Genomic DNA, 26,552 nt, shown 5'->3' on the forward strand with positions numbered 1-26,552 from the left:
TTATAGACAGCAGTGCAGCCAGTGACTCATAGACAGCAGTGCAGCCTGTGACACATAGACAGCAGTGCAGCCTGTGGCTCATAGACAGCAGTGCAGCCTGTGACTCATAGACAGCAGTGCAGCCTGTGGCTCATAGACAGCAGTGCAGCCTGTAGCTCATAGACAGCAGTGCAGCCTGTGGATTATAGACAGCAGTGCAGCCTGTGGATCATAGACAGCAGTGCAGCCTGTGGATTATAGACAGCAGTGCAGCCTGTGGATTATAGACAGCAGTGCAGCCTGTAACTCATAGACAGCAGTGCAGCCTGTGGCTCATAGACAGCAGTGCAGCCAGTGACTCATAGACAGCAGTGCAGCCTGTGGCTCATAGACAGCAGTGCAGCCAGTGACTCATAGACAGCAGTGCAGCCTGTGGCTCATAGACAGCAGTGCAGCCTGTGGATTATAGACAGCAGTGCAGCCTGTGGATTATAGACAGCAGTGCAGCCTGTGGCTCATGGACGGCAGTGCAGCCTGTGGATTATAGACAGCAGTGCAGCCTGTGACTCATAGACAGCAGTGCAGCCTGTGGATTATAGACAGCAGTGCAGCCTGTGACTCATAGACAGCAGTGCAGCCAGTGACTCATAGACAGCAGTGTAGCCTGTGGATTATAGACAGCAGTGCAGCCTGTGACTCATAGACAGCAGTGCAGCCTGTGGCTCATAGACAGCAGTGCAGCCTGTGGCTCATAGACAGCAGTGCAGCCTGTGGCTCATAGACAGCAGTGCAGCCTGTGGCTCATAGACAGCAGTGCAGCCTGTGGCTCATAGACAGCAGTGCAGCCTGTGGCTCATAGACAGCAGTGCAGCCTGTGGATTATAGACAGCAGTGCAGCCTGTGGCTCATAGACAGCAGTGCAGCCTGTGGATTATAGACAGCAGTGCAGCCTGTGGCTCATAGACAGCAGTGCAGCCTGTGGCTCATAGACAGCAGTGCAGCCTGTGGATTATAGACAGCAGTGCAGCCTGTGGCTCATAGACAGCAGTGCAGCCTGTGGATTATAGACAGCAGTGCAGCCTGTGGCTCATAGACAGCAGTGCAGCCTGTGACTCATAGACAGCAGTGCAGCCTGTGGATTATAGACAGCAGTGCAGCCTGTGGATTATAGACAGCAGTGCAGCCTGTGGCTCATAGACAGCAGTGCAGCCTGTGGATTATAGACAGCAGTGCAGCCTGTGGCTCATAGACAGCAGTGCAGCCTGTGGATTATAGACAGCAGTGCAGCCTGTGGATTATAGACAGCAGTGCAGCCTGTGGATTATAGACAGCAGTGCAGCCTGTGAATTATAGACAGCAGTGCAGCCTGTGGCTCATAGACAGCAGTGCAGCCTGTGGATTATAGACAGCAGTGCAGCCAGTGACTCATAGACAGCAGTGCAGCCTGTGGCTCATAGACAGCAGTGCAGCCTGTGGATTATAGACAGCAGTGCAGCCTGTGACTCATAGACAGCAGTGCAGCCTGTGGATTATAGACAGCAGTGCAGCCTGTGACTCATAGACAGCAGTGCAGCCTGTGGATTATAGACAGCAGTGCAGCCTGTGGATTATAGACAGCAGTGCAGCCTGTAGCTCATAGACAGCAGTGTAGCCTGTGGATTATAGACAGCAGTGCAGCCTGTGGCTCATAGACAGCAGTGCAGCCTGTGGCTCATAGACAGCAGTGCAGCCTGTGGCTCATAGACAGCAGTGCAGCCTGTGGATTATAGACAGCAGTGCAGCCTGTGGATTATAGACAGCAGTGCAGCCTGTGGTTTATAGATAGCAGTGCAGCCTGTGGATTATAGACAGCAGTGCAGCCTGTGGATTATAGACAGCAGTGCAGCCTGTGGCTCATAGACAGCAGTGCAGCCTGTGGCTCATAGACAGCAGTGCAGCCTGTGGCACATAGACAGCAGTGCAGCCTGTGGATTATAGACAGCAGTGCAGCCTGTGGCTCATAGACAGCAGTGCAGCCTGTGACATATAGACAGTAGAGCAGCCTGTGGCTCATAGACAGCAGTGCAGCCTGTGACTCATAGACAGCAGTGCAGACTGTGACTCATAGACAGCAGTGCAGCCTGTGGATTATAGACAGCAGTGCAGCCTGTGGCTCATAGACAGCAGTGCAGCCTGTGACATATAGACAGTAGAGCAGCCTGTGGCTCATAGACAGCAGTGCAGCCTGTGACTCATAGACAGCAGTGCAGCCTGTGGATTATAGACAGCAGTTGAGCCTGTGACTCATAGACAGCAGTGCAGCCTGTGACTCATAGACAGCAGTGCAGCCTGTGACTCATAGACAGCAGTGCAGCCTGTAGCTCATAGACAGCAGTGCAGCCTGTGGCTCATAGACAGCAGTGCAGCCTGTGGCTCATAGATAGCAGTGCAGCCTGTGGTTGACTCTTTCTGTTCCTTCCCTACATACAGTACTTTAGGAGCTTGATTCCCACTTGGGGATACACTGAGAATTCTTCACCCCTTAATGTCCAGTCTGGGAAATATCACAGGACGTGTCTGTACTTCATAGTCTCCACATATAAAGCTTGTCTAAAGCTCAGGATGTGTACAGAGCTATGGCTCCTCCTCCTGCCCCTCCCCCGCTCACATTCCTACTATGACTATAGGTAATTATTTGCTCTTTCATCAGTTCATCAGAAACATTGTATCACTCTCCACCGAAGATCTGTTACTAAAAATACTCTGGTGATTTCCCCGGAGCCGGGAATTGTTTCCAGGTGAAGTTCTCATTATCTCACCAAAGAAGTGGAGAAGATTCCACCCCAAGGAATAAGGACTCCGACCACAAACTCCGACCATTATTAATCGCTCATTAACCCCGTTACTACCAGTGCGGGGAGGTCCTGGAGCGGAATCACAGGCTCTGACAGCAGATTACAATTCCTTAAAAAACCCTTGACCCCACGCGTCCTCCTTGTACAAGACGGAATATTCTGTAGCACCGACAGAGATCATTCAAGATGTCAAGATGGCCACAAAAGAAATTCTGTGCTCCTCCTTCTGAGACACCCAAAATTATAAAATGATCATCAATGTATCAATTCAAGAATTTTAGGACAATATCTTAATTTACCAGTAAGACCCTGGCATAGTATGGGGCAATGTGCGTGCCCATCGCTGTGCCCTTTTTTGTTGATGAAGGATGGATTGGCATGTAAACATCTCATGCTATACCCCCCATTCTGTAGCTCCCCATCTTTATACCCCCCATTCTGTAGCTCCCCATCTTTATACCCCCATTCTGTAGCTCCGCATCTTTATACCCCCCCATTCTGTAGCTCTGCATCTTTATACCCCCCCATTCTGTAGCTCTGCATCTTTATACCCCCCCATTCTGTAGCTCTGCATCTTTATACCCCCCCATTCTGTAGCTCCGCATCTTTATACCCCCATTCTGTAGCTCCGCATCTTTATACCCCCCATTCTGTAGCTCCCCATCTTTATACCCCCATTCTGTAGCTCCGCATCTTTATACCCCCCCATTCTGTAGCTCTGCATCTTTATACCCCCCCATTCTGTAGCTCCCCATCTTTATACCCCCCATTCTGTAGCTCTGCATCTTTATACCCCCCCATTCTGTAGCTCCGCATCTTTATACCCCCCCATTCTGTAGCTCTGCATCTTTATACCCCCCATTCTGTAGCTCCCCATCTTTATGCCCCCCATTCTGTAGCTTCCCATCTTTATACCCCCCATTCTGTAGCCCCCCATTATTATACCCCCCATTCTGTAGCTCTGCATCATTATACCCCCCATTCTGTAGCTCTGCATCATTATACCCCCCATTCTGTATTTCCCCATCATTATACCCACATTCTGTAGCTCTGGATCTTTATACCCCCCATTCTGTAGCTCTGGGTCTTTATACCCCCCATTCTGTAGCTCCCCATCATTATACCCCCATTATGTAGCTCCCCATCATTATACCCCCCATTCTGTAGCTCTGGATCTTTATACCCCCCATTCTGTAGCTCCCCATCATTATACCCCCCATTATGTAGCTCCCCATCATTATACCCCCCATTCTGTAGCTCCCCATCATTATACCCCCCCATTCTGTAGCTCCCCATCATTATACCCCCATTTGCAGCTCTGCATCATTATACCCCCCATTCTGTAGCTCCCCATCAATATACCCCCATTCTGTAGCTCTGCATCTTTATACCCCGATTCTGTATCTCCCCATCATTATACCCTCCATTCTGTAGCTCCCCATCAATATACCCCCATTTGCAGCTCTGCATCATTATACCCCCCATTCTGTAGCTCCCCATCAATATACCCCCATTCTGTAGCTCTGCATCTTTATACCCCGATTCCGTATCTCCCCATCATTATACCCCCCATTCTGTAGCTCCCCATCATTATACCCTCCATTCTGTAGCTCCCCATCAATATACCCCCATTTGCAGCTCTGCATCTTTATACCCCCCATTTTTGGCTCCGCATCTTTATACCCCTATTCTGTATCTCCCCATCATTATACCCCCATTCTGTATCTCCCCATCATTATACCCCCATTCTGTATCTCCCCATCATTATACCCCCCATTCTGTATCTCCCCATCATTATACCCCCCATTCTGTATCTCCCCATCATTATACCCCCATTTTTGGCTCCGCATCTTTATACCCCTATTCTGTATCTCCCCATCATTATACCCCCATTCTGTATCTCCCCATCATTATACCCCCATTCTGTATCTCCCCATCATTATACCCCCATTCTGTATCTCCCCATCATTATACCCCCCATTCTGTAGCTCTGAATCTTTATACCCCCATTCTGTATCTCCCCATCATTATACCCCTATTCTGTAGCTCTCCATCTTTATGTCCCCCATTCATTATACCTCCCATTCTGTAGCTCCCCATCATTATACCTCCCATTCTGTAGCTCCCCATCATTATACCTCCCATTCTGTAGCTCCCCATCTTTATACCCCCATTCTGTAGCTCCCCATCTTTATACCCCCCATTCAGTGGAGCGCCTGCTTTGCTCATTCCCTGAGATTTGTGTGATGGGGAGCGGCTGCAGGAGGGAAAAGTCGCACATTTCCCGGTTGAGCGTTCGCTGCGATCATGAGGCTGCACTGAAACATCTCACCAACAGCTCATTAATATTATTAACATTTATTTATAACGTGCCAGAATTTTCCGCAGAACAACGCAGCGGGGGGACCGGGGGAAATACACAAACCGGATACTACAGAATCATACTGACCCCCACAGATAGAAAGTATCATAGAGGCCACAAACTGGAGAAGCCAACAATGGTAGAAATCTATCTATCTATCTATCTATCTCCTATCTATCTATCTATCTATCTATCTCCTATCTATCTATCTCCTATCTATCTATCTATCTATCTATCTATCTATCTCCTATCTATCTATCTATCTATCTATCTCCTATCTATCTATCTATCTCCTATCTATCTATCTCATATCTATCTATCTATCTATCTATCTCCTATCTATCTCCTATCTATCTGTTTCCTATCTATCTATCTATCTATCTATCTATCTATCTATCTATCTATCTATCTCCTATCTATCTCCTATCTATCCATCATTCTATCCATCTCACAGCCATCCTTGTATGGGTGGGGGTGGGTGGGGGTCTCAGGAATTATAATCCTCTTCTATAAACACCACCTATGTGTGTAGCCCCCTGAGCAGTGTCCGGCTGGAGGTCACGGGGATCAGCAAACGTTGTGCTGTGTATATAAGATCTGGTGGATCTCTAATCCTCCGTCACCTCATTGTCATCTCATGGAATATAACGCAATGTGACGAGGGGGCGTCATCCTGAGATACAAGACGTAAGATTTCTATACCGCCATATAGTGTCCATATCATTCTGCCAGACACAACCCGCATACTAGTCCCAGATACTCTGCTACCCAGGTGACTTGTCCTTCTGTATAATACCGCCCTATAGTTCCCACATAATACTAAAACCTTAACACCCATGGTCAGTGCTTCAGTCTTCCAAGATGCTGTATCTAATCCTATCATGTGTGATACAGTCTGTTGATCTGCGTATCTAATACTCCCCTGTATAAAACTGTCTGCTGAACTGTGTATCTTACCCTATCATGTGTGATACTGTCTTCTGAGCTGTGTATCTAATCCCATCTGGTGTGATACTGTCTTCTGAGCTGTGTATCTAATCCCATCTGGTGTGATACAGTCTGCTGATCTGCGTATCTAACCCTACCCTGTATAATACTGTCTGCTGAGTTATGTATCTAATCCCATCATGTGTGATACTGTCTTCTGAACTGTGTATCTAATCCCAACATATATGATACAGTTTGCTGAGCTGTGTATCTAATCCTACCCTGTGTAATACTGTCTGCTGAGCTGTGTATCTAATTCTTTCATATGCGATACAGTCTTCTGAGCTGTGAACTGCTGCACCAAATCCTACAATATGTGATACTGTCTACAAAGATGGTGTATCTAAACCAAATGTGCTACTGCCTGCTTGTGTATCTAAGCCTTCCATGTGTGCTATTGTCTCCTGTATCCTCTTCATAAGGTGCAACACGTGGATGATGTTTATAAAAGATACCTCCCATGATGTGTATCTAAGCCCATACTCTGGGCTTAGATACACTGTACTGTATGCCCCCAGACATTGATCATTGATTACTTCTATTATTGTTACCTTATCATTGATGATGAATATTTATATGATTTGTATAATATTTCGTGCTGATTCCTCAGTGTCAGCTCTGGGGCTGCTGTTAGCGCCGCGGCCGCCAGGTGTCGCTGCGCCTCCTCGGTTTTGCGCTGCTCCTGCAGAGTTTGGAAAGTGACAATTGAGGGGGGAGAAAGTTTGTGCAGAGGAGGCAGAAGCAGCCCCGACCTCTCAGACTGCGGCAGCAGAGAGGAGGAGAGCAGCCCCAGGAGCTCCAGCAGCTGCCCACACCCGAGCAGGGGCCACAGGGACCCTCCATCCAGGATCTAGCAGGATGAGGCACCGGGGGGGATGGACCCCACTACTGATCCTTGTGCTGCTGCTGGACATGGGGAGACACTGGACTCAAGGTAAGAGTCACCCAGGGCTCAGTCATGTGATAGGGCTCAGTCTGATGAGAGGGATGATCGGGGGTCATTCACTTCTACCAGTGCAAAATCCGGTGTATCTAAGACTAACATATGTGATACTGTCTGCCGAGCCACAGTATCTAAGTCTATCACATATGATACTGTCTGCTGAGCTGTGTATTTTAGCGTATCCTGTGTGATACTGTCTGCTGAGCTGTGTATCTCATCCTATTATGTGTGGTACTGTCTGTTGAACCACAGTATCTAAGCCTAACATGAGTGATACTGTCTGCTGAGCCACAGTATATAAGTCTATCAGGTATGATACAGTCTGCTGAGTTGTGTATCTAATCCTATCCTGTGTGATACTGTCTCCTGAGCTGTGTATCTCATCCTATCATTTGTAGTACTGTCTGCTGCGCCACTGTATCTAAGCCAATCGTGTGATACTGTCTTCTGAGCCACAGTATCTAAGTCTATCACATATGGTATTATCTGCTGAGCTACTGTATCTTAGAGTATCATTTGTTGTACTTTCTGCTGAGCCACTGTATCTAAGCCTATCAAGTGTGGTACTGGCTGCTGAGTCACTGTATCTAAGCCTATCACGAGTGGTACCGTATGCTTAGCCACTGTATCTAAGTCTGTCATGTGTAATTCTTTTTGATAAGCCACTGTATCTAATCTTATGTTCTACAGCTTATTCTTAGATAAATGTGCAAATTCTATGTATCTAAAATCCAGTGTATCTAAGCCTATTTATATGGTACTGTGTGATGAGCAAGTGTCTGTATCTAAACCTGTCATGTGTAATCCTGTGTATCTAATTCTGTGTATCTAAAATCCAATGTATCTAAGTCAATAATATGAGACTCTCCACCTACTGTCTGTTGAGGCATTGTATCTAAGCTTATTATGTCTGGGGATCATTTACAGATAAAAGTATTAAATCCCATGTATCTGAAATCCATTGTATCTAAGTCTGTCATGTGTGATACTGTAAATTATATGGGGGTCATTCACTTATGAGAGCGGATAGGGATCTATATGATTTGTGGGATCATTTCCATATAGAGCGGAATTGTCCTGCAGGGGTTTTATGATTGGTCATGTGGGGGTTAATCCCATATATAAGGGGACGGTTCCTTTTTAGGCTTGTGGGGGTTAAACAGGACAGTCCTATATCAGAGCATCTGGGGGGTCACTTACATATAGAAGGACATAGTGAGGTCACGTATAGGAGGGGGTCAGTGTGTGTTCCAGTTATTATGTATTTATTTCACACCAACATCGTTACAATGTGTCGGCGAGAAGGTTTTGACCAGACTGTAGACGCCCCGGGGGCCCCAGATCCGTTCGTCCAGCAGTGAAGATTTCTGTGTAATTGTTGTAATTGCTCGACAAGGTGTTGAGTTATTTATGTATCTGTCTCCCAGGACGAGGTGTAAGTTTTGGTTGAAATTGGAGCCTTGGCTAAAGAGCTTGCAATCTATAGAACAACACTTGGGACTATGTGAACTATGTGATGGAGACTGAGAGGGAGAATCTGGTCGCTCCGTATCCAGAGAGATTGGAAACAAAGAAGTTGCAAAACCTCCTGTTTACAAATTTGTTGCCATTTGTATTTGTTTTTCTGATGGTTTGTCACAATGTAACCAGTGATTGGCCACGCCCCCTTATTACAGAGACTGGCGCCATAGGCGGATCACAATCGAAACATTGTAAGTCGTGACACGACTGGGACACAATAGATGCAAAAGTCCGAACCTGATGAGTTTTTGGTCACCTGTAACTTTAGAGTGCATCAGGCGCAACTTATAAGACGTCAGATTTTTTTCCCCCCAGTTATGGGTAACGGTGTCATGCGAGAAAGACGTATGACTTAAAGGGGTTTTCCATGGGGCCGGTCACGCTCTGTGGCCAGAGCAGTCACGTGACCACTTCCGATGTCACCGGAACTAAAGTCTATGGGAAAATAATCTGCATGTGACTTGCGTTCTTTGTCCATTTTTGGTGCGTTTTCAAGAACGCACCGTGTTACCGCACCTTTAGCATAAGTCGTGTGCAGCTGCCTTGTGACATGTCTGATAGATCCCAGCGTTATAATTAAATTGCGCACAATTCGCATCCAAATAGCCGCATGACTACAGTGCGACCACAGATTGCAGATAAATTGCACAGATCTCTGTACAATCTGCCTGTGCAGATGATAGATATGGCAGAGGTTCTGACCGCCATGTTCTCTGACAACTTTCTCTGTCCGTCTTTCCGCTGCGGGTGATTTTTCACTTTCTTTATCACAGATGGTGAGAGATGCAGCGTCCTGTGTCCTGGGGGTCCGGGGAGGTACAAGCCCCCAGACGCAGCAGATATTTCTAATGGTTTTCATCTGCTGGTGACAGAGACAGATCGCGGATCCTGCGCAGGCCGGTTGTCAGCAGTGATGCTGCAGGGATACTACGGGGTTAATGAGGAGGGCGATGGATGTGCTGCAGCTGACACCTTTGTAATTCGTGGTTAATGGGGTTGTCACAGATCTGGGGAAAAGCTAATAGGAAGATTCCAGGTATTGCTTGTGACCCTGCAGGGGGCAAAGAGGCACAATAAGCCCCCCTGACCCCCGCCGTGTCGGCCTTTGAAGGCGGTTGCATTAATAAGTATGGGGTTGTCAGGGCAGGGCACAGCAGGCCGGGGCCTGAGGGGTTAAACCATAATACACATAGTAACCCATTAAACCAAATATGGGGGTCACTGTTTGCCCTTTAAGTTCCCAGCATGCCCTGCGCAGCCTAATATGGCGGCTGCTGGCGGCTGCTCACCTTGGGGTGATGTCACACATGGCGTTTTGAACCCGTTTTTGGTCCGTTTTTAAGCAGTCCGTCACTTTTCAAAAAAAGTTTTTTGGACGGACTGCTTAAAAACGGACCAAAAACGGGTTCAAAACGCCATGTGTGACATCACCCTTCCGGTCAGTGTCTGATTGGAGACGACAGAGGTGACTGACAACCCTGGCGGGTGCTGTAAGAGGGGCACCGATGGTTGTCACCCAGCTTTCCCAGATTGTGATTCCCTGCGCCCTACAGAGCGGTGCGCAGGACCCCCACACTGACCCCCCCATGTCTAAACACCAGGCAGAATTTATGTTATGGGATTGTCCATGTGTAAGTTGTAAGCCCCCTGTATATGAGATGTCAGCGCTGATTGATCGCAGCCTCCGCCATCTTACTTCATTTCTCTGTATTTGGGGGTTTTGCAGAAGTCGGTGTTATTTTCTTGTTGGGGAGATAAGTTATCTGGCAGATACTGGAGAACACACAGCGGACGCCACTTATCTCCACACTTGAAGACCGATGACCTTTGTTTAAGCCTGATTAATGGCCGGGACCTCACTAATGAGTCGCCCTCTGATATCTGCATTAATTTTAGAAACTGACCCTTCACGGGGCGACAGAGACTGGTTATTGCCACTGTGTGAGGCAGGGGGCATCAGGAGAAGTATCACCCACCCCCGGCCTCCCTGTGCCTGAACTGTCCCTATGCACAGGTATTAGTATCCATAATAATCAGATATATAGATGTGGATGACTACATGTAAATCATGAAGGTGCAGATAGTACTGCCTCCTACTCTCTGTATATAACTCATGTACTGTATGTACAGATAGTACTGCCTCCTACTCTCTGTATATAACTCATGTACTGTATGTACAGATAGTACTACCTCCTACTCTCTGTATATAACTCATGTGCTGTAAGTACAGATAGTACTGCCTCCTACTCTCTGTATATAACTCATGTACTGTATGTACAGATAGTACTGCCTCCTACTCTCTGTATATAACTCATGTACTGTAAGTACAGATAGTACTGCCTCCTTCTCTCTGTATATAACTCATGTACTGTATGTACAGATAGTACTGCCTCCTACTCTCTGTATATAACTCATGTACTGTATGTACAGATAGTACTACCTCCTACTCTCTGTATATAACTCATGTACTGTAAGTACAGATAGTACTGCCTCCTTCTCTCTGTATATAACTCATGTACTGTATGTACAGATAGTACTGCCTCCTACTCTCTGTATATAACTCATGTACTGTATGTACAGATAGTACTACCTCCTACTCTCTGTATATAACTCATGTACTGTATGTACAGATAGTACTGCCTCCTTCTCTCTGTATATAACTCATGTACTGTAAGTACAGATAGTACTGCCTCCTTCTCTCTGTATATAACTCATGTACTGTAAGTACAGATAGTACTGCCTCCTTCTCTCTGTATATAACTCATGTACTGTATGTACAGATAGTACTACCTCCTACTCTCTGTATATAACTCATGTACTGTATGTACAGATAGTACTGCCTCCTTCTCTCTGTATATAACTCATGTACTGTATGTACAGATAGTACTGCCTCCTACTCTCTGTATATAACTCATGTACTGTAAGTACAGATAGTACTCCCTCCTTCTCTCTGTATATAACTCATGTACTGTAAGTACAGATAGTACTGCCTCCCTGTTTCTCTATATAACTAATGTACTGTAAGTACAGATAGTACTGCCTCCTTCTCTCTGTATATAACTCATGTACTGTAAGTACAGATAGTACTGCCTCCTACTCTCTGTATATAACTCATGTACTGTATGTACAGATAGTACTACCTCCTACTCTCTGTATATAACTCATGTACTGTAAGTACAGATAGTACTCCCTCCTTCTCTCTGTATATAACTCATGTACTGTATGTACAGATAGTACTGCCTCCCTGTTTCTCTATATAAGTAATGTACTGTATGTACAGATAGTACTGCCTCCCTGTTTCTCTGTATAACTGGGCTAGGTACAGGTAGTACTGTCTCCCTTTCTATCTATATAAGTTATGTGGATAAGGATAGTTCCACCTCCTCAACTCTATTGCTATGTCACTAAGGTCCAGCATAATCCGCCCCTATGGCTGATTTTCGATGTACCGCCCCTTTAAGCTGGTTCAGTGTAGCAGAGATTGGTTCCCAGGCTGAGAGGTGACTCCTGATGGACATCTCCTGATGTGACACCTGGGGGTGGGGGTGTCACTGTCTGCTCCCAGCGTAATCTAATGTAAATATCAGATAAAAGAGACACCTTTAATTAGGGCTCATTAATAGCTGATGATCTCAGGGGTCGGGGACACGTATAGAGCTTATAGGAAACTATACGTCAGCACGAGATGTCTCTGCTAATGACAAGGCCCAGACTGCAATAAAACCTGCTAAATACCACCATTATACATGTGCACATCATACCGCACCTGCAATCCAGAGGAGCTGACATTCACCCCAATCCACCCCAATCCACACCTATAGCTTGTAAATGGGGACTGTATGGCGGTATGTTACACTCCGCTTTAGGGCCATTGATTGGACACAATGGGGCTCATTTACTAAGGGTCGCGCTGCTCACTTTTGTCGGACAGTTCGCCTTTTTCGGGGATTGCACGGTTTGGGCAGGATATTGGCGCACACGGTCTGTTTTTGGTGCAGCTGCGGTGCTTCCACGCGACAGAAATCGAGGGCGTGCCATCAGACGATCCGACTGATTTGAACAGAACGCGGGATTTAACTTTAAAGCCCAAGAACTTACATGCACCAGGAAGAAGAAGGTGAACTCCGGGGACCTGAGCGGGGAAGCGACACATGCAGGATATCGGGCGCAGGATCTTAGTGACTCCCCGCACAGCACATTATACACGGACAATGCACTTACATGCACCAGGAAGAAGAAGGTGAACTCCGGGGACCTGAGCGGGGAAGCGACACATGCAGGATATCGGGTGCAGGATCTTAGTGACTCCTTGCACAGCGCATTATACACGGACAATGCACTTACATGCACCAGGAAGAAGAAGGTGAACTCCGGGGACCTGAGCGGGGAAGCGACACATGCAGGATATCGGGCACAGGATCTTAGTGACTCCCCGCACAGCGCATTATACACGGACAATGCACTTACATGCACCAGGAAGAAGAAGGTGAACTCCAGGGACCTGAGCGGGGAAGCGACACATGCAGGATATCGGACGCAGGATCCTAGTGACTCCCCGCACAGCGCATTATACACGGACAATGCACTTACATGCACCAGGAAGAAGAAGGTGAACTCCAGGGAACTGAGCGGGGAAGCGACACATGCAGGATATCGGGCGCAGGCTCTTAGTGACTCCCCGCACAGCACATTATACATGGACAATGCACTTACATGCACCAGGAAGAAGAAGGTGAACTCCGGGGACCTGAGCGGGGAAGTGACACATGCAGGATATCGGGCGCACAATCTTAGTGACTCCCCGCACAGCGCATTATACACGGACAATGCACTTATATGCACCGGGAAGAAGAAGGTGAACTCCGGGACCTGAGCGGGGAAGCGACACATGCAGGATATCGGGTGCAGGATCTTAGTGACTCCCTGCACAGCGCATTATACATTGACAATGCACTTACATGCACCAGGAAGAAGAAGGTGAACTCCGGGGACCTGAGCGGGGAAGCGACACATGCAGGATATCGGGCGCAGGATCTTAGTGACTCCCCGCACAGCACATTATACACGTTATACGCGTTTATGCGACTTTTTCTGACGCACGGCAAAGTCCGGCACTTAGAGGTTGTGAGTCCCTGCGCCTTATCTGACATAGTGAGCGGCTGCTATACAGATGTTTGCTCGCCATCTATCACTAATTTGCACCTAAAAAGTCGCAAAAAAGCCGCAAAAGGTGCAGGACAATACGTGGTGCCTCCTCCTCCGCTGGCATGTGTCGGGGGCTTGTGCCCGGGCTCTGGGCTTCGTCTGTGGATTGTGACGATCGCCATGCGGCTTCCGGGACAGACTGAAAGAAGCCGCACATTCTGCTCGCCGCATGTCAGATATTACTAAATAAACAAAGAGCGGAGACAGAACAATCCCCCCCTTTATGTACGGAGACGGCCGCTGCGCCCCCCGCTCCCATGTTGTGTCTTTCCCGCTCTGTTTTTCCACTTAAATGGACCTGAAGTTACCTGAAAACTGTAAAAATAAACCCAAAAGCGTCGCCTTAAAATTACATGTGCAAAAAAAAAAAAGGAAAGCACAATAGTAGTTTGTGTCCAGACTTTGGGGCGACTGTGGAGGGACTACAAGTACCAGGATGCCAGCTCCATGGCTGGCCTTACTTAAAGGCATTGTCCACAATTACAAGGACATGACTGTTCTCCCGCAAACAGCGCCACCCGTATCCATAGGTTATATATGGTATCGCAGCTCCGCACCATTGAGATGAATGACGCTGAGATGCAATACCACACACAACCTGAAGACAGGGGTGGCGATGTTTTTGGAAAAAGTCTCTATGCCTTTTCAATATTGAAAAAATTCCTTTAGATGACCGATGCCCCAAATCTTATTCTGTCACTTTGGTGACTGGATACATAAGACTGGCTGCTTAAAGGGATTGTCCATGGCTGCTTAAAGGGATTGTCCATGGCTGCTTTCCTGCTTGTCCCTGTACGGACTGTAGGACCCTCTATAGGGTGGCGGAGGGGCTGTGTACAGTCCTCACTTGTGAGCCAGAACATGCCACTATTATTTACATACGTGTTCGATGTAACCGATCCGTCACGCGGCTGCATCCAGGGGTTTAGTAAACAGGTCAAAGGTCAGAATCCTCTGATAACCTTTCAGGGATTCCACCAGGTAATTGGATATTTATCCAAACTGAACCCATCATTTATACTAACAAATTTAAAGGGACACTCCAGAAAAAAGATACAATGTATCAAGTAGAGGACTCGCATGATCCAGGATAGCGGGACACAAAGACTCACAGAGAGATCATCATGTGCCATGCCCCGCCCTCTAAGCACTGGTATTAGCTACTAATAAATGTATCTGGTTAACATGGAGTGTTTCTTTTATTAAACAAAATTCCCCAAATCATATTTGTATTTCAACAGGAATCTGCCAAAAACATTCAGTATTGTTAAGAGTTAGATAATGTTCAGGATTGTAGCTTCTCCAAGTGTGAGGGGATATTGTCCTCACACTGCTGTGCTCTCTGCAACCAGTGTTATGTATTATCCATGGAGAGATATGTGGTCAGACCTCACACTGCTGTGCTCTGTGCTCTCTGCAGCCTGTGTTATGTATTGTCCCTGGAGAGATGTGTAATCAGACCTCACACTGCTGTGCTCTGTGCTCTCTGCAGCCAGTGTTATGTATTGTCCCTGGAGAGATGTGTAATCAGACCTCACACTGCTGTGCCCTGTGCTCTCTGCAGCCAGTGTTATGTATTGTCCCTGGAGAGATGTGTAATCAGACCTCACACTGCTGTGCTCTGTGCTCTCTGCACACAGTGTTATGTATTGTCCCTGGAGAGATGTGTAATCAGACCTCACACTGCTGTTCTCTGTGCTCTCTGCAGCCAGTGTTATATACTGTCCCTGGAGAGATGTGTAATCAGACCTCACACTGCTGTGCTCTGTGCAGCCAGTGTTATGTATTGTCCCTGGAGAGATGTGTAATCAGACCTCACACTGCTGTGCTCTGTGCTCTCTGCAGCCAGTGTTATGTATTGTCCCTGGAGAGATGTGTAATCAGACCTCACACTGCTGTGCTCTGTGCTCTCTGCAGCCAGTGTTATGTATTGTCCCTGGAGAGATGTGTAATCAGACCTCACACTGCTGTGCTCTGTGCTCTCTGCAGCCAGTGTTATGTATTGTCCCTGAAGAGATGTGTAATCAGACCTCACACTGCTGTGCTCTGTGCTCTCTGCACACAGTGTTATGTATTGTCCCTGGAGAGATGTGTAATCAGACCTCCCACTGCTGTTCTCTGTGCTCTCTGCAGCCAGTGTTATATACTGTCCCTGGAGAGATGTGTAATCAGACCTCACACTGCTGTGCTCTGTGCTCTCTGCACACAGCGTTATGTATTGTCCCTGGAGACGTGTAATCAGACCTCACACTGCTGTGCTCTGTGCTCTCTGCACACAGTGTTATGTATTGTCCCTGGAGAGATGTGTAATCAGACCTCACACTGCTGTGCTCTGTGCTCTCTGCACACAGTGTTATGTGTTGTCCCTGGAGAGATGTGTAATCAGACCTCACACTGCTGTGCTCTGTGCTCTCTGCACACAGTGTTATGTATTGTCCCTGGAGAGATGTGTAATCAGACCTCACACTGCTGTGCTCTGTGCTCTCTGCAGCCAGTGTTATATACTGTCCCTGGAGAGATGTGTAATCAGACCTCACACTGCTGTGCTCTGTGCTCTCTGCACACAGTGTTATGTATTGTCCCTGGAGAGATGTGTAATCAGACCTTACACTGCTGTGCTCTGTGCTCTCTGCACACAGTGTTATGTATTGTCCCTGGAGAGATGTGTAATCAGACCTCACACTGCTGTGCTCTGTGCTCTCTGCACACAGTGTTATGTATTGTCCCTGGAGAGATGTGTAATCAGACCTCCCACTGCTGTTCTCTGTGCTCTCTGCAGCCAGTGTTATATACTGTCCCTGGAGAGATGTGTAATCAGACCTCACACTGCTGTGCTCTGTGCTCTCTGCACACAGCGTTATGTATTGTCCCTGGAGACGTGTAATCAGACCTCACACTGCTGTGCTCTGTGCTCTCTGCACACAGTGTTATGTATTGTCCCTGGAGAGATGTGTAATCAGACCTCACACTGCTGTGCTCTGTGCTCTCTGCACACAGTGTTATGTGTTGTCCCTGGAGAGATGTGTAATCAGACCTCACACTGCTGTGCTCTGTGCTCTCTGCACACAGTGTTATGTATTGTCCCTGGAGAGATGTGTAATCAGACCTCACACTGCTGTGCTCTGTGCTCTCTGCAGCCAGTGTTATATACTGTCCCTGGAGAGATGTGTAATCAGACCTCACACTGCTGTGCTCTGTGCTCTCTGCACACAGTGTTATGTATTGTCCCTGGAGAGATGTGTAATCAGACCTTACACTGCTGTGCTCTGTGCTCTCTGCACACAGTGTTATGTATTGTCCCTGGAGAGATGTGTAATCATACATTTCTTTGGTGTTGTTAATAGTAGAATTGTAGCTTCTGAAAGTGCACTTTGGGTATGCTCTCACACTGCTGTGCTCTGTGCTTAGTACATTAAACCTCTGTTCTAAGTCTATTATGTAGCAGGTTATTGGTTGGATACTATAGAAGGGAGTTGTTAAGGGGTTGTTCACTACAGAGAGCTAAGAGCACAGCAGGGTGAGTATAAACAGAAACAGAAAATGTTCCCAATAATGTTCCTATGTTCCAGAGGTGAGGGAGTCATGTGACCCTTACCAGCTTAATGGAATCTGTAAGTGGCTCTTCACTAGGCCCTCTAGGAGGCGCCATTCTTCTCTTTAGTCATGTGTATATAGGGTATCTATATGATATAATATACAGTCATGGATCTTTGTAACAGCTGCCCTATAACATTTCATAAAAAGTGATGTGTAAACGTATATTTCATCATAAAGTGGCCACTAGGGGGCAGTGTTCTGTGACTGTATATTGTGAATAAGTGATGATATTTTGGAAATCTGCACTTTTGTGATTTCTGAACCCATCATTGTGTTGTAGTGGGGGTGTCAGGCACAGTCCAGCGATTGTACGTGGGGGTGTAATCATCTCACAGAACATATCATTTATTATTTTACGAGCCGAGTCTGGGCCTAAAAGCGCTGTTTTAAGCAAATCGAAATTACAGGAAACTCCTAAGTACGAGGACGTCGGCAGCTGTGGGAATCCAGATCCCTTAATGAGTTAATGTCCTTATTAAGCGCAGACACAAAGCCTTTTATCATGATCCCGGACCCTTCCCACTTATTACTCCGCATTCCCTTCCCATAGGCGCCTTGTTTTCCAGGACTGCAGGTCCGGGGCAACCAGAGGCCACAGGGAGAAATCTGCTCACATCACACAATTACAGTATAGACTTTTCTACATCTATGTGACCCCGGTATTATCCCTGTACTGTGACATCACTGTGTGTATTATCCCTGTACTGTGACATCACTGTGTGTATTATCCCTGTACTGTGACATCACTGTGAGTATTATTCCTGTACTGTGACATCACTGTGTGTATTATCCCTGTACTGTGACATCACTGTGTGTATTATCCCTGTACTGTGACATCACTGTGTGTATTATCCCTGTACTGTGACATCACTGTGTGTATTATTCCTGTACTGTGACATCACTGTGTGTATTATCCCTGTACTGTGACATCACTGTGTGTATTATCCCTGTACTGTGACATCACTGTGTGTATTATCCCCTGTACTGTGACATCACTGTGTGTATTATCCCTGTACTGTGACATCACTGTGTGTATTATCCCTGTGCTGTGACATCGCTGTGTGTATTATCCCTGTACTGTGACATCACTGTTTGTATTATCTCTGTACTGTGACATCACTGTGTGTATTATTCCTGTACTGTGACATCACTGTGTGTATTATCCCTGTACTGTGACATCACTGTGTGTATTATCCCTGTACTGTGACATCACTGTGTGTATTATTCCTGTACTGTGACATCACTGTGTGTATTATCCCTGTACTGTGACATCACTGTGTGTATTATCCCTGTACTGTGACATCACTGTGTGTATTATCCCTGTACTGTGACATCACTGTGTGTATTATTCCTGTACTGTGACATCACTGTGTGTATTATCCCTGTACTGTGACATCACTGTGTGTATTATCCCTGTACTGTGACATCACTGTGTGTATTATCCCCTGTACTGTGACATCACTGTGTGTATTATCCCTGTACTGTGACATCACTGTGTGTATTATCCCTGTGCTGTGACATCGCTGTGTGTATTATCCCTGTACTGTGACATCACTGTGTGTATTATCCCTGTACTGTGACATCACTGTGTGTATTATCCCTGTGCTGTGACATCGCTGTGTGTATTATCCCTGTACTGTGACATCACTGTGTGTATTATCCCTGTACTGTGACATCACTGTGTATATTATCCTGTACTGTGACATCACTGTGTGTATTATCCCTGTACTGTGACATCACTGTGTGTATTATCTCTGTACTGTGACATCGCTGTGTGTATTATCCCTGTACTGTGACATCGCTGTGTGTATTATCTCTGTACTGTGACATCACTGTGTGTATTATCCCTGTACTGTGACATCACTGTGTGTATTATCCCTGTACTGTGACATCGCTGTGTATTATCCCCTGTACTGTGACATCGCTGTGTATTATCCCCTGTACTGTGACATCGCTGTGTGTATTATCCCTGTACTGTGACATCGCTGTGTGTATTATCCCTGTACTGTGACATCACTGTGTGTATTATCCCTGTACTGTGACATCACTGTGTGTATTATCTCTGTACTGTGACATCACTGTGTGTATTATCCCCTGTACTGTGACATCGCTGTGTGTATTATCCCTGTACTGTGACATCGCTGTGTGTATTATCCCTGTACTGTGACATCGCTGTGTGTATTATCCCTGTACTGTGACATCACTGTGTGTATTATCCCTGTACTGTGACATCACTGTGTGTATTATCTCTGTACTGTGACATCACTGTGTGTATTATCCCCTGTACTGTGACATCGCTGTGTGTATTATCTCTGTACTGTGACATCACTGTGTGTATTATCTCTGTACTGTGACATCACTGTGTGTATTATCCTTGTACTGTGACATCACTGTGTGTATTATCCCTGTACTGTGACATCGCTGTGTGTAGTATCCCTGTACTGTGACATCACTGTGTGTATTATCTCTGTACTGTGACATCGCTGTGTGTATTATCTCTGTACTGTGACATCGCTGTGTGTATTATCCCTGTACTGTGACATCGCTGTGTGTATTATCCCTGTACTGTGACATCGCTGTGTGTATTATCCCTGTACTGTGACATCACTGTGTGTATTATCCCTGTACTGTGACATCACTGTGTGTATTATCTCTGTACTGTGACATCGCTGTGTGTATTATCCCTGTACTGTGACATCACTGTGTGTATTATCTCTGTACTGTGACATCACTGTGTGTATTATCTCTGTACTGTGACATCACTGTGTACATTATCCCTGTACTGTGACATCACTGTGTGTATTATCCCTGTACTGTGACATCTCTGTGTGTATTATCTCTGTACTGTGACATCTCTGTGTGTATTATCCCTGTACTGTGACATCACTGTGTGTATTATCCCTGTACTGTGACATCGCTGTGTGTATTATCCCTGTACTGTGACATCTCTGTGTGTATTATCCCTGTACTGTGACATCGCTGTGTGTATTATCTCTGTACTGTGACATCACTGTGTGTATTATCCTGTACTGTGACATCACTGTGTGTATTATCCCTGTACTGTGACATCACTGTGTGTATTATCTCTGTACTGTGACATCGCTGTGTGTATTATCCCTGTACTGTGACATCACTGTGTGTAGTATCCCTGTACTGTGACATCACTGTGTGTATTATCTCTGTACTGTGACATCGCTGTGTGTATTATCTCTGTACTGTGACATCACTGTGTGTATTATCCCTGTACAGTGACATCACTGTGTGTATTATCCCTGTACTGTGACATCTCTGTGTGTATTATCTCTGTACTGTGACATCACTGTGTGTATTATCCCTGTACTGTGACATCTCTGTGTGTATTATCTCTGTACTGTGACATCACTGTGTGTATTATCCCTGTACTGTGACATCACTGTGTGTATTATCCCTGTACTGTGACATCTCTGTGTGTATTATCTCTGTACTGTGACATCGCTGTGTGTATTATCCCTGTACTGTGACATCACTGTGTGTATTACCCCTGTACTGTGACATCGCTGTGTGTATTATCCCTGTACTGTGACATCGCTGTGTGTATTATCCCTGTACTGTGACATCACTGTGTGTATTACCCCTGTACTGTGACATCGCTGTGTGTATTATCCCTGTACTGTGACATCACTGTGTGTATTATCCCTGTACTGTGACATCACTGTGTGTATTATTCCTGTACTGTGACATCACTGTGTGTATTATCCCTGTACTGTGACATCACTGTGTGTATTACCCCTGTACTGTGACATCACTGTGTGTATTATCCCTGTACTGTGACATCTTTGTGTGTACTATCCCTGCACTGTGACATCACTGTGTGTATTATCCCTGTACTGTGACATCACTGTGTGCATTATTCTGTACTGTGACATCACTGTGTGTATTACCCCTGTACTGTGACATCACTGTGTGTATTATCCCTGTACTGTGACATCACTGTGTGTATTATCCCTGTACTGTGACATCACTGTGTGTATTATCCCTGTACTGTGACATCACTGTGTGTATTATTCCTGTACTGTGACATCACTGTGTGTATTATCTCTGTACTGTGACATCACTGTGTGTATTATCCCTGTACTGTGACATCACTGTGTGTATTATCCCTGTACTGTGACATCACTGTGTGTATTATCCCTGTACTGTGACATCACTGTGTGTATTATCCCTGTACTGTGACATCACTGTGTGTATTATCTCTGTACTGTGACATCACTGTGTGTATTATCCCTGTACTGTGACATCACTGTGTGTATTATTCCTGTACTGTGACATCACTGTGTGTATTATCCTGTACTGTGACATCACTGTGTGTATTATTCCTGTACTGTGACATCACTGTGTGTATTATCCCTGTACTGTGACATCACTGTGTGTATTATCTCTGTACTGTGACATCACTGTGTGTATTATCTCTGTACTGTGATATCACTGTGTGTATTATCTCTGTACTGTGACATCACTGTGTGTATTATCCCTGTACTGTGACATCACTGTGTGTATTATCCCTGTACTGTGACATCGCTGTGTGTATTATCTCTGTACTGTGACGTCGCTGTGTGTATTATCCCTGTACTGTGACATCACTGTGTGTATTATCCCTGTACTGTGACATCGCTGTGTGTATTATCTCTGTACTGTGACATCGCTGTGTGTATTATCCCTGTACTGTGACATCACTGTGTGTATTACCCCTGTACTGTGACATCACTGTGTGTATTATCCTTGTACTGTGACATCTTTGTGTGTATTATCCCTGCACTGTGACATCACTGTGTGTATTATCCCTGTACTGTGACATCACTGTGTGCATTATTCTGTACTGTGACATCACTGTGTGTATTACCCCTGTACTGTGACATCACTGTGTGCATTATTCTGTACTGTGACATCACTGTGTGTATTACCCCTGTACTGTGACATCACTGTGTGTATTATCCCTGTACTGTGACATCACTGTGTGTATTATCCCTGTACTGTGACATCACTGTGTTTATTATTCCTGTACTGTGACATCACTGTGTGTATTATTCATGTACTGTGACATCACTGTGTGTATTATCTCTGTACTGTGACATCACTGTGTGTATTATCCTTGTACTGTGACATCACTGTGTGTATTATCTCTGTGCTGTGACATCACTGTGTGTATTATCCCTGTACTGTGACATCACTGTGTGTATTATCTCTGTACTGTGACATCACTGTGTGTATTATCCCTGTACTGTGACATCACTGTGTGTATTATTCCTGTACTGTGACATCACTGTGTGTATTATCCTGTACTGTGACATCACTGTGTGTATTATCCCTGTACTGTGACATCACTGTGTGTATTATCTCTGTACTGTGATATCACTGTGTGTATTATCTCTGTACTGTGACATCACTGTGTGTATTATCTCTGTACTGTGACATCACTGTGTGTATTATCCATGTACTGTGACATCACTGTGTGTATTATCTCTGTACTGTGACGTCGCTGTGTGTATTATCTCTGTACTGTGACATCACTGTGTGTATTATCCATGTACTGTGACATCACTGTGTGTATTATCTCTGTACTGTGACGTCGCTGTGTGTATTATCTCTGTACTGTGACATCACTGTGTGTGTTATCCCTGTACTGTGACATCACTGTGTGTATTATCCCTGTACTGTGACATCGCTGTGTGTATTATCCCTGTACTGTGACATCACTGTGTGTATTATCTCTGTACTGTGACATCGCTGTGTGTATTATCTCTGTACTGTGACATCGCTGTGTGTATTATCTCTGTACTGTGACATCACTGTGTATTATCCCTGTACTGTGACATCACTGTGTATTATCCCTGTTCTGTGACATCACTGTGTGTATTATCCCCTGTACTGTGACATCACTGTGTGTACTATCCCCTGTACTGTGACATCACTGTGTGTACTATCCCTGTACTGTGACATCACTGTGTGTATTATCCCTGTACTGTGACATCACTGTGTGTATTATCACTGTACTGTGACATCGCTGTGTGTATTATCCCTGTACTGTGACATCACTGTGTGTATTATCCCTGTACTGTGACATCACTGTGTGTATTATCCCTGTACTGTGACATCACTGTGTGTATTATCCCCTGTACTGTGACATCACTGTGTGTATTATCCCTGTACTGTGACATCACTGTGTGCATTATTCTGTACTGTGACATCACTGTGTGTATTACCCCTGTACTGTGACATCACTGTGTGCATTATTCTGTACTGTGACATCACTGTGTGTATTACCCCTGTACTGTGACATCACTGTGTGTATTATCCCTGTACTGTGACATCACTGTGTGTATTATCCCTGTACTGTGACATCACTGTGTTTATTATTCCTGTACTGTGACATCACTGTGTGTATTATTCCTGTACTGTGACATCACTGTGTGTATTATCTCTGTACTGTGACATCACTGTGTGTATTATCCCTGTACTGTGACATCACTGTGTGTATTATCTCTGTGCTGTGACATCACTGTGTGTATTATCCCTGTACTGTGACATCACTGTGTGTATTATCTCTGTACTGTGACATCACTGTGTGTATTATCCCTGTACTGTGACATCACTGTGTGTATTATTCCTGTACTGTGACATCACTGTGTGTATTATCCTGTACTGTGACATCACTGTGTGTATTATCCCTGTACTGTGACATCACTGTGTGTATTATCTCTGTACTGTGATATCACTGTGTGTATTATCTCTGTACTGTGACATCACTGTGTGTATTATCTCTGTACTGTGACATCACTGTGTGTATTATCCATGTACTGTGACATCACTGTGTGTATTATCTCTGTACTGTGACGTCGCTGTGTGTATTATCTCTGTACTGTGACATCACTGTGTGTATTATCCATGTACTGTGACATCACTGTGTGTATTATCTCTGTACTGTGACGTCGCTGTGTGTATTATCTCTGTACTGTGACATCACTGTGTGTGTTATCCCTGTACTGTGACATCACTGTGTGTATTATCCCTGTACTGTGACATCGCTGTGTGTATTATCCCTGTACTGTGACATCACTGTGTGTATTATCTCTGTACTGTGACATCGCTGTGTGTATTATCTCTGTACTGTGACATCGCTGTGTGTATTATCTCTGTACTGTGACATCACTGTGTATTATCCCTGTACTGTGACATCACTGTGTATTATCCCTGTTCTGTGACATCACTGTGTGTATTATCCCCTGTACTGTGACATCACTGTGTGTACTATCCCCTGTACTGTGACATCACTGTGTGTACTATCCCTGTACTGTGACATCACTGTGTGTATTATCCCTGTACTGTGACATCACTGTGTGTATTATCCCTGTACTGTGACATCGCTGTGTGTATTATCCCTGTACTGTGACATCACTGTGTGTATTATCCCTGTACTGTGACATCACTGTGTGTATTATCCCTGTACTGTGACATCACTGTGTGTATTATCCCCTGTACTGTGACATCACTGTGTGTATTATCCCTGTACTGTGACATCACTGTGTGTATTATCCCCTGTACTTTGACATCACTGTGTGTATTATCTCTGTACTGTGACATCACTGAGTGTATTATCCCTGTACTGTGACATCACTGTGTGACCCTTTCAGTCTAATATTAAAGGCATATCCTATGTATTTTTGGCCCAGAAATCCCCTTTAAGCCCGTAGTCCCCCCTGTTCCCAGTAGACATGTCTGCCTGAGTGCTCCTATGAATGATGTATCACCAGTCGCTGTGCAGATCTCTGCCAACTAAAGTATTTTTGCAGATGTAACTCTGGCGCATTATTAGAGGCACTTTACCTCTCTGAGGAGTTCCCCTTTAAGGGCGATGATCCCCGTGTAATGGGACAATGTCCCGGAACACTGGAAGATTTTTTTGAAAGATCTTATTGTAAATTTTGACTTTTCCGTTCTCCATTGCCGTGCGTCCGCTGCTGCCAATTGCGTTCTCCGTAGAGGACACCGTCCCGTCCTCGCTATGATCTCATGTCTGAGCCTCCGGTCTCTTTCCATGTCATAAACTATTACTATCAGGAGTCCGGATCCCCCCTCTAGCCCCCGTCCTGGAAGGGATTGTGTTTGGGAAAGGTTTGGCGCTATCTGCCCCCCCTCCCGTCACTTCTGCGCTCTGATCTCCTCCCGCTCTCACAGCGCAGATTTCCTGCGGTTCAGAATGAGAAAAACAAAATTTTGAAATCTCACATTTTCTTATGAATAACATTTAAAACGCAAATTAGATCAGGCTGAGGTTTGGCCGTCCCCGGGCCAGGGGGGGAAGAACGCGGTCACTGGAGGAGAGCGGGATGGAAAGAAGGAGAAAATATGCAGAACTGAAGTCAGGAAGGAGAAGAAAAGACTATTCTGCCCTTGTAGGTTATTAGAGATCAGGTTTGACAGTGATGAAAGAGTTAATAAAGTGGAGATCTGGAACCTGTCAGCAGGAGGGATCATAGACTGCACCCAGTGTTATGCATTGTCCCTGGAGAGATGTGTAATCAAACCTTTCTGTGTATTGTTAGTAGCAGCAGGACTGTGATATATGGATTTATATTCCAGCATTGTAGTATTGGGGTGTTGTCACACTGCTGTGCTCTCTGCAGCCAGTATAAGGTATTTCCCTGGAGAGATGTGTAATCCTACCTATGTGTATGTGGTTAGTAGCAGCAGAACTGTGAAATATTGATTTATATTCCAGTATTGTAGTATTGGGAGGGGGGGGGGGTCCTCACACTGCTGTGCTCTGCAGCAAGTATGAGGTATTGTCCCTGGAGAGATGTGTAATCCTACCTATGTGTATGTGGTTAGTAGCAGCAGAACTGTGAAATATTGTTTTATATTCCAGTATTGTAGTATTGGGAGGGGGGGGGGGTCCTCACACTGCTGTGCTCTGCAGCCAGTATAAGGTATTTCCCTGGAGAGATGTGTAATCCTACCTATGTGTATGTGGTTAGTAGCAGCAGAACTGTGAAATATTGATTTATATTCCAGTATTGTAGTATTGGGAGAGGGGGGGGGGGGTCCTCACACTGCTGTGCTCTGCAGCAAGTATAAGGTATTGTCCCTG

General features: G+C 45.6%; 1 protein-coding gene across 1 annotated transcript in view; it reads left to right on the forward strand.

The window, feature by feature from the left end:
- The first annotated feature begins 6,899 nt into the window (after window positions 1-6,899).
- Window positions 6,900-26,552, forward strand: part of ROR1 (receptor tyrosine kinase like orphan receptor 1) — a 189,724-nt gene continuing 170,071 nt past the window's right edge. Inside the window, exon 1 of the mRNA XM_072127016.1 lies at window positions 6,900-7,096. Within this exon, the coding sequence (XP_071983117.1) occupies window positions 7,021-7,096 (76 nt within the window). The 5' untranslated portion in view covers window positions 6,900-7,020. The remainder of the gene's footprint in view (window positions 7,097-26,552) is intronic.

The sequence above is a fragment of the Engystomops pustulosus genome, chromosome 10 (genome assembly GCF_040894005.1).
Source record: "Engystomops pustulosus chromosome 10, aEngPut4.maternal, whole genome shotgun sequence".
NCBI lineage: Eukaryota > Metazoa > Chordata > Amphibia > Anura > Leptodactylidae > Engystomops > Engystomops pustulosus.